This window comes from Mustelus asterias, unplaced genomic scaffold (assembly GCF_964213995.1).
Source record: "Mustelus asterias unplaced genomic scaffold, sMusAst1.hap1.1 HAP1_SCAFFOLD_42, whole genome shotgun sequence".
In the NCBI taxonomy this organism is placed as follows: Eukaryota; Metazoa; Chordata; class Chondrichthyes; order Carcharhiniformes; family Triakidae; genus Mustelus; species Mustelus asterias.
Window position 1 is genome coordinate 2,035,918 of NW_027590119.1, and position 10,034 is coordinate 2,045,951.

The 10,034-nt window shown below is 47.1% G+C and overlaps 2 protein-coding genes across 2 annotated transcripts in view; both read right to left on the reverse strand.

Moving 5' to 3' along the window:
* LOC144482730 (uncharacterized) overlaps positions 1 to 2,180 on the reverse strand; it is a 68,556-nt gene extending 66,376 nt beyond the window's left edge. Inside the window, 1 exon segment of the mRNA XM_078201569.1 lies at positions 1,602 to 2,180. Coding sequence (XP_078057695.1) covers positions 1,602 to 2,180 — 579 coding nt within the window.
* Positions 1 to 10,034, reverse strand: part of LOC144482794 (uncharacterized) — a 442,920-nt gene that overhangs the window by 147,182 nt on the left and 285,704 nt on the right. The window lies entirely within an intron of this gene.

Sequence of the window (10,034 nt, forward strand, 5' to 3'; positions counted from 1 at the left end):
CCTCAGAAGGTCAGGGGGCAGGATCTGCCCTGCAATGCGCAGCTTCCCCCTCCCTTGGACATGCGCAGTCCCGGGCCGGGGGGAGGGGGAGATCACCGAGCAGCTTCTCGCTCTGTCCGGAGCCGCCAGCCGGTTGCCTGGAAACCTTGGCTCGATGTGGTGCAGGGGGAGGGGAACAATGGGTGGGGGCGGGGCTCCCGGGTCCGCGCGCCCGGGCCTGCGCACTGCGGAGCACAGTGATTCCTATTGGCTGATTCAGGCAGGACTCCATTGTGACATCACAAAGGGGAAGTTGGCCAATGATGATGTAATTTAAACAATGCCTGAGATCACTTCACTTCTTGGTCAGACCCCCTTTTCAGTCCAGTGCTACTTGGAGTTTACCGTCAATTCAACAACTATTGGGTTACAAGTCCCTCACAGTTCTGATCACAAATTTATGATAAAATAATTTAAACAATGGATGAGAACGCTTCTTACCGGACTACCTACCACTGGTCAGACCCCCTTTTTACAGATTCAGGAATCTCAGCCACTGAACACCAGCCGGTCCTGGAATAAGTTTAATTCTAACTCATTCTGAGTAAATATTCTCACCAGGTCCTCTGTTGGGGCCCTGCTAAGCAGCTTTAATGGTTCATGATTGCAGAAACTGAGCAGTCACAGGAATGTGGTCAAGATAGTCATGTCCCACAATGCCTCACATTCAATCTGCAGTCCGTCAATTCTAACAGAATATGTGGCTGTATGTAGCTGCCTCGGACATGGTCAACCCCAACACTGCCTTCCTGAACTGCTATCATGCCTCAGGTACACCCACAGTGCTGTTAGGGAGGGATTTCCAGCGACACATTCCACACTTCCTCTCGACTGTGGGTGGATACGAGATTGGTACATTTCATTCAACTGCACTCAAGCTGAGTTATTCAAATCCCTTTATTCTACGTGACAATATATTCATGATTTCTTTAAAACAGAAATTAAACATTCCCATTTGATTTCAGGTATTAACATATTCTGCTGGTTTGTTCTTTATTGTCAATGTCAGGCTGGGGTTGTTCCCCTTGGAGCAACGGAGGTTAAGGGGAGATTTGATAGAGGTGGACAAGATTCTGACAGGTTTAGATAAGGTGGACAAAGAAAAGCTGTTCCCATTAGCTGATGGGACAAGGACGAGGGGGACACAGATTTATGGTTTTGGGTCAGAGATGCAGGAGGGATGTGAGGAAGAATATTTTGATGCAGCGAATGGTAATGACCTGGAACTCGCTGCCTACGAGGGTGGAGGAAGTGGAGACAATAAACAATTACAAAGGAAATTGGATGGGCATTGGGAGGTTTCAAACAGAAATAGTGACTCTGAACTTCCTCACACCCTGTCACTCTGTGATCCGTGTGAAATCTGAAACCAGGTATTCGCAACAAGACTCAAAGAGCATCAGCCACTGGAGACAAAGTCGTGAGACCGGCCAGTCCAGCAGAAAGAAACCCTCTGACCCTCCCCATTGACCAACTGTGAGAATGAACAAAATGCAGTCCTGGATGTAATTGAGAGCAGAAACAATAACAGCAGAATCCAACCCCTGGAATCACTCGTGAACTTTTTGGTGTCTCAACAGATGGGATGAAAGACTGAATATCTTCTCACACGCAGAGCAGGAGAACGGTCTCTCCCCAGTGTGAACTCGCTGGTGTCTCAGCAGCCGGGATGAAACTTTGAATCCCTTCCCACACTGAGAGCAGGTGAACGGCCTCTCCCCAGTGTGAACTCGCTGGTGTATCTGCAGGTCAGATAATTGACTGAACCCCTTCCCACACTGAGAGCAGGTGAACGGCCTCTCCCCAGTGTGAACTCACTGGTGTCTACGCAGGGTGGATAAATGAGTGAATCCCTTCCCACACTGAGAGCAGGTGAAAGGCCTCTCCCCAGTGTGAACTCGCTGGTGTGCCTGCAGGCCAGATAACTGACTGAATCCCTTCTCACACTGAGAGCAGGTGAACAGTCTCTCCCCAGTGTGAACTCGCTGGTGTCTCTGCAGGTTGGATAACTGACTGAATCCCTTCTCACACTGAGAGCAGGTGAATGGCTTCTCCCCAGTGTGGCTGCGCTGATGAACTTCCAGCTCTGAAGGGGCTCCGTGTCCCTTCCCACAGTCCGCACATTTCCATGGTTTCTCCATGGTGCAGGTGTCCTTGCCTCTCTCTTGGGTGGACAATCAGCTGAAGCCTCGTCCACACACAGAACACGTGTCCAGTCTCTCCCTGCTGTGAATGGTGTGATATTTATTCAGTCTGTGTAACTGGTTAAAGCTCTTGAGTCTGTGAACTGGAACACTCTCACTCGAGTGTGGCAGTGTGTTGGTGCTTTTCCAGTCACACTGATGTTTGAAATCTTTTCAAACTGACAGACCAGACAACAATTTCTCCTTCAAGATACAAAGGCCGATGATATTCATGTCCCAAGGAACATGACTCTGTCAGATCTAGATGTGACGTTTGAGATTTCGGCCTGTGATTCCTCTTTCAGTATCCTGTAAAACAAGTTTACAGAGGTCATCAGTGTCAGTGCAGGATAGAAATTCAGAACAGACAATTCTAGTTTCTACGGAACATTCTTTCCTCTCTCCAGACTCGAAACATTGGGTCTATTCTCTCTCTATCTGGGGGATAAGCGTGGGAAATGATGCTGTGGTAGATCAGCCAATTCTCAATGAATGGTTGAGGCAGTTCGATGGGCTGAATGGCCAACTGCAGCTCCTGTTATGATTTCTGAGTCGTGGACATGAAGCAGTGAGCGTGGATCTGTCAATCAGCCTCAATCAGCACCTTCAGGAGAATTGGGAGGGTGAATATTAGATACAGCAGAGTGAGAATGGAGGGAGAGTGTGTGGGATGGAGATTTACAGCTTTTGGGAATGAGAGGGGAAAAAATGTTCATGAGAATCATAGAATTCCTACATCTTATCAACCGTCCCTGAGCTTTCACAATGAATCTCTCTTCTCAGGACACTCTTATCTCTGACTTGTCTGTGCTGCTCGCAGTCTCACAAAGCAGCTGCCTGTGTGCTGATACAAGGGGCCCTGCGAGGCAAGTTTAATGCTCCATGGCTGTGTCTTTAATGACTGAATAACTATAGGAATATGGTCAAGTCAGCTAAATCACATGATGCTTTATATTTCGGTTAGTAACTGCCCATTTTGTTAACATAGCACATTTGGATATATAAATACAGATAAAAGCAAAATATTGCGGGTGCTGGAATCTGAAACAAAAACAGAAAATGCTGGAAAATGTCAGCAGGTCTGACAGCATCTGTGGAGAGAGAATAGAGCCAATGTTTAAAGTCTGGATGACCCTTCATCAGAGTTCTGACAAAGGGTCATCCAGACTCGAAATGTTTGTCTATTCTCTCTCTATATATATATATAGGACAGCTGCCTCAGGCTTGGCCCACTCTAACACATGCACGAAGCAGGGCTGACTATGTGGAAATGCTCAGATTAAAGTTTCCTGCCTTCTCTTTACCAGCGAGTGAAAATGTTTTTCGGCTTGCAGACCTTCAAAGGAGTCAGTGTCTGCTATTTCAGCATGAACAGGCTAATCTTCACCTACGTAGGCCCCAGAACATTCTGCTTTTCGGCCTTCACCAGAGGGTGAGCAAGGCCAGATTTCTCCATAGCAAATACCAAAGGTGAGATATGGGGATATGCTATGCAAATAAAGGATTAGCAGAAGTCAATTTTTCATCGAATGCGAGAGGGTGAAAAGCTAGGATTTAATTGGCGAATATGTCCGTCAATGAAGGATTAGAAACATTCCTGGTTTCTGATTTGCTGTAATTGACTATTATTGCCAAGTTATTTTTCTGTAACATCAGAACCACTTGCGGGTGGAGTTTAATTTAGACAAATGCGAGGTGATGCATTTTGGTAGATTGAACCAGGGCAGGACTTACTCAGTTAATGGTAGGGCGTTGGGGAGAGTTACAGAACAAAGAGATCTTGGGGTACATGTTCATAGGTCCTTGAAAATGGAGTCACAGGTGGACAGAATGGTGAAGAAGGCATTCGGCATGCTTGGTTTCATCGGTCAGAACACTGAATACAGGAGTTGGAATGTCTTGTTGAAGTGGGACAAGACATTGGTAAGGCCACACTTGGAATACTGTGTGTAATTCTGGTCACCCTATTATAGAAAGGATATTATTAAACTAGAAAGAGTGCAGAAAAGATTTACTAGGATGCGACCAGGACTTGATGGATTGAGTTATAAGGAGAGACTGGATAGACTGGGACTATTTTCTCTGGAGCTTCGGAGGCTGAGGGTTGATCTTGTAGAGGTCTATAAAATAATGAGGGGCACAGATCAGCGAGATAGTCAATATATTTTCCCAAAGGTAGGGGAATCTAAAACTAGAGGGCATAGGTTTAAGGTGAGAGGGGAGAGATACAAAAGTGTCCAGAGGGGCAATTTTTTCACACAGAGGGTTGTGAGTGTCTGGAACAAGCTGCCAGACGTAGGAGTAGAGGCGGGTACAATTTTGTCTTTTAAAAAGCATTTAGATAGTTACATGGGTACAATGGGCATAGAGGGATATGGGCCAAATGCGGGCAATTGGGATTAGCTTAGAAGTTTTTTTTAAAAAGGGTGGCATGGACAAGTTGGCCAAAGGACCTGTTTCCATGCTGTAAACCTCTATGACTATGTGTAAAAAACTTGCCTCAAACATCTCCATTAAACCTCGCCCCTCACACCTTAAACCTGTGCCTCCTAGTATTGACTCTTCCATCCTGGGAAAAAGCTTCTGACTATCCACTCTGTCCATGCCCCTCATAATCTTGTAGAATTCTATCAGTTCACCCCTCAACCTCCGTTGTTCCAGTGAGAACAAACCAAGTTTCTCCAACCTCTTCTCATAACTAATGCCCTCCATACCAGGCAACATCCTGGTAAATCTCATATTAAGCTGATCTTTCTCTTCACCCTTTCTGTAACTGTAACACTATATTCTGCACTCTCTCCTTTCCTACTCCCCTATGTACTCTATGAACAGTATGCTTTGTCTGTACACCGCGCAAGAAACAATACTTTTCACTGTATCCCAGTACATGTGACAATAATAAATCAAATCAAACCCATTGCTGCATTTCCTTCCTGAAGCCACATTTGTCCAGTGGGGCCTGGCCCCGGGAGAAAGCGCTGCAGCTGCCGTTGTGTTGGGTGTTGAGGCGGTGCCGCTAGTTCCTTATTGGGGGTGTTGAAGCCTCCACTGGGTGTGTGGAGCCTCCCCTCCCACCCACTGCCCCTAACGCTGCCTCCGCTTATCCGCCTCCTTCCCGCCTGAAGATCAGACAAACAAGCGCCTGTCCCTGGGGATGAGCCGCACTGCGCATGCTCAACGTCACAATGCCCGGGAATGAATGACGGCAGCTCTGGACCAATAGGACAAGGGGGCGGGGCTGGGGGACCGAGCAGGAGCAGCTGGTCCTCCAACCAGAGTGAATAGGGGAGGGGTCTGAAGCATGCGCAGTGTGGGTAATGGCGGTGGACGGACGGTTTTAACTCGGATCCAAGATCAGTTCAAGGTAGAGAGCGATGAATGTGGCGGGTGGGTGGAGAGGCTTCGTAAGCATGTTGTTCAAATCCAAACCCCGGTAAATAACTTCCCGGGCACCCTGTTGGTACCAAATTGGAGGCGCAATTTGTCGTGTTGGGCTGGGCTGACGGCCGCCAATCTGTTGGTGGCAATGTCTATCAGTGCGCATGTGCGGCCGGCATCTTTGTAAGGGGCAATGTGCAACAGGGTGCAGGTGCGATCGCCATGTTTGTAGGGGGCGCAGGAGTGTCTAACTTTGAGATGTATGGGACCTGAACCCACTGCCGTCCATGTGGTGCGGGTACATCCACCCTGCTGGTAGGGAGGAAATTCCAGCATTTTGACCCAGCGACTGTGAAGGAATGGTGATATATTTCCAAGATGTGGAGATGCCGGTGTTGGATTGGGGTAAACACAGTAAGAAGTGTCACAACACCAGGTTAAAGTCCAACAGGTTTATTTGATAGCAAAAGCCACGAGCTTTCGGAGCCCCAAGCCCCTTCTTCAGGTGAGTGGGAGTTCTGTTCACAAACAGGGCATATAAAGATACAAACTCAATTTACAAAATAATGGTTAGAATGCGAGTCTTTACAGGTAATCAAGTCTTAAAGGTACAGACAATGTGAGTGGAGGGTTAAGCACAGGTTAAAGAGATGTGTATTGTCTCCAGCCAGGACAATTAGTGAGATTTTGCAAGTCGTTGGGGTTACAGATAGTGTGACATGAACCCAAGATCCCGGTTGAGGCCGTCCTCGTGCGCGGAAATTGGCTATCAGTCTCTGCTCAGCGACTCTGCGTTGTCGTGAAGGCCGCCTTGGAGAATGCAGAGACTGATGGCCAAGTTCCGCACACATGAGGACGGCCTCGACCAGGATCTTGGGTTCAGGTCACACCATCTGTAACCCCCTGGGCTTGCAAAATCTCACTAACTGTCCTGGCTGGAGACAATACACATCACTTTAACCTGTGCTTGGCCCTCTCTCCACTCACATTGTCTGTACCTTTAAGACTTGATTACCTGTAAAGACTCGCATTCCAACCATTATTTTGTAAATTGAGTTTGTGTCTTTATATGCCCTGTTTGTGAACTGAAATCCCACTCACCTGACGAAGAAGCAGTGCTCCGAAAGCTCGTGGCTTTTGCTACCAAATAAACCTGTTGGACTTTAACCTGGTGTTGTGAGATTTCTTGCTGTGTTTACCCCAGTCCAATGCCGGCATCTCCACATTATTCTCGGTGTGAACAGGAGGGGATGTGTTTGGAGACAGAATGTCCCAGTTTTCACCCTGACATTCCCAGTATGAACAAGATGCTTGATCGAATGGGGATGTTTTAAGACATAATTCCATTGCCTGGTAACTAACCTCCTTGAGCTCAGCTCATTCTGGGCTGGGAGTTTATGAAAACTGTGCCTACTCTCTGGCGCTGTTTGGGGACCGGATGTCCCAATTCTCCATTTTTAAAAGGTCAAAGAGAGGACCAGCTGGATTAAATGGTGTTGCTTTATGACATAATTTAATCGCCTGGTAACTAACCTTCTGGAACCCAGCTCATTTTGGGCTGGGAGTGTTTGGTGGGGCAATGCAGATGGAGTTTTTCTTATCCAAAGTGTTCCTCCTCTCTGGCACTGTTTGATGTGGCATGTAATGGGAGTTTTCCTTTGTACCTAGCTTGGGCAGTGCTTCCCCTGGGAGCTTTTCACAGGATGATTTGGAGAGAACTTTCCTCTGTACCTTAGATGGGTTGTACATACCTCAGGAGTGTTTGATGGGAAAGTGTAGAGGGAGCCTTGCACTGTCCCTCACAAGTGTTGCAATTGCCCTGCATAATTTCTACTTCACAACATGTGCATTACATTTTGATTTGATTTATTATTATCAAATGTATTGGGATACAGTGAAAAGTATTGTTTCTTGCACACTATACAGACAAAGCATGCCTTTCATGGAGTACATGGGGAGAAGGAAAGGATAGGGTGCAGGTACAGGTAGGGTGAAGAGAAAGATCAGCTTAATATATGATAGGACCATTCAAACATGACAGTCAGGAAGAAGTTGTTCTGGAGTCGTTTGGTACATGTTTTCAGACTTTTGCAAAAATTTACTGAGAAGGTGGTGGTGAGCTGCCTTCCTTCAGTCCATGTGTTGTAGGTACACCCATAGTGCTGTTAGGGAGGGAATTACAGGATTTTGATCCAGTGACAATGAAGGAACGGTGATGTATTTCCAAGTTAGGAAGGTGTGTGGCTCGGAGGGGAATTTCCAGCAGGTGGTGTTCCCATGTGTCTGCTGTCCTTGTCCTTCTAGATGATGGTGGTTGTGTGTGTGGGAAGAGATTGACTCAGTCATTTATCTGCTTTGTTTGTGGGAATAGATTTCTTGATAACGGATCCACTGCTTTTCGGTATTTTCCTAATCCACCACAATCCAGTTGCATCCTCATAACTTCACGGTTACTTCTGTTAGGATTTAAGACTCTTGTTTCAGATTGAGTAACATTGTTTTCAAACTTAGTGTAAAATTCTATTATAAATTTATTATATATTTCACTCTCAGCCAACCTGTACGGTAGCACAGTGGTTAGCACTGCTGCTTCACAGCTCCAGGGTCCCGGGTTCGATTCCCGGCTCGGGTCACTGTCTGTGTGGAGTTTGCACATTCTCCTCGTGTCTGCGTGGGTTTCCCCCGGGGCTCCGGTTTCCTCCCACAGTCCAAAGATGTGCGGGTTAGGTTGATTGGCCAGGTTAAAAAAAATTGCCCCTTAGAGTCCTGGGATGTGTAGGTTAGAGGGATTAGCGGGTAAAATATGTGGGGGTAGGGCCTGGGTGGGATTGTGGTCGGTGCAGACTCGATGGGCCGAATGGCCTCCTTCTGCACTGTAGGGTTTCTATGATTTCTTTCTATGATTTCTAACCTCACTAAAAACAGATCACCTCTGATCAGCATCACATTTCTGTCTGCGCATCGAGGGATCCTGAGGTTGTGAAAGGCACTATATAAATGAAAATTCTTCCAACTGCAGCCCAGTTGCTGTGGTTATCAGCAACAGCATCAGCACTCCCCCGTTTTATAATGAACAAGGTTCACCCCTGAATCTGATTAACAGCAGTAATAACTGCAGAATCAGAACAGTGCAGTTGCTTGTGAACCCGCTGGTGTCTCACAAGGTTGGATGATTGAGTGAATCCCTTCCCACACACTGAGCAGCTGAATGGCCTCTCCCCGGTGTGAACTTGCTGGTGTCGCAGCAGGATTGATGATTCAGCAAATCCCTTCCCACACACACAGCAGGGGAATGGTCTCTCCCCGGTGTGAACTCGCTTGTGTCTCAGCAGGGCCGATGACTCAGTGAATCTCTTTCCACACACCCAGCAGGTGAACGGTCTCTCTCCAGTGTGAACTCGCTGGTGTGTCAGCAGGTGGGATGACTGAGTGAATCCCTTTCCGCATTGGGAGCAGGTGAAGGGTTTCTCCCCGGTGTGAACCTGCTGGTGTCGCAACATGTTTGAAAATCGAGTGAATCGCTTTTCACACAAGGGGCAGGTGAATGGACTCATTCCAGTGTGACTGCATTGATGAATTTCCTGATCAGAGGGATAACAGAATCCCTTCCCGGTATCCCCACATTGTCCACATAGACTCTCCCCAGTGTGACCAAATCGATTCGTTTCCTGATCAGACGGATAATGGAATCTGTTCCCAGTATTCCCACATTGTCCACATGGACTCTCCCTGTTTCGGTTACACTTGTGCCTTCCCATATCAGTCGATTGGTTGAATCCAGATCCACACATGGAACACGTGTACAGTTTGTCTTCGCTGTGACTGCTGCTCTCCCCTTCCATGATGCCAATGATATTCAGTCCTGATGAATCGAGCGACTCGGTGAGATTGATGTGATGTCTGGTCTGAGCTTCCTGTTCATTTAACTATTTATATTAGTAATTACTGTAAAGAAAAAAGGACCATTTCAGGGTGGACAGTTTTATAACTTTACATTATTTTTATTCCCTTGAATCCCACTCTCCCTCCTCTTTGTTGAAATGAGTCTCTCTCACAATACTTTTGTCCTGTTCAAATGACAACAGCACAGAGGGACAGTGTCCCTTTAAATATGCAGATCACCTGCCAGCACCACACATGCTCAGTTGGCTCAGGCCAATGGGACCAGCACAGTGCCTCCACAGTGGGCTGCTGGGTAAGGAGCTACAGCAGATGAGCTGGGGTGGGGTCAGGTGACGTTACGGGGATTGAAATATCTGGTATTGGTGATGGTGTGGATATGTGGTCAGAAACTCATCTTGGGGTCAAATCTGACATGGAGATTGTGAAGAGTGTGATTCAGCTTCAGACAGCTCCCAGGGAGAGGGATGGACTTGGCAGTTAGGGAACAGAATTTGTAACGGTGACTGAAGACAATGACTTTGGTCTTCCCAA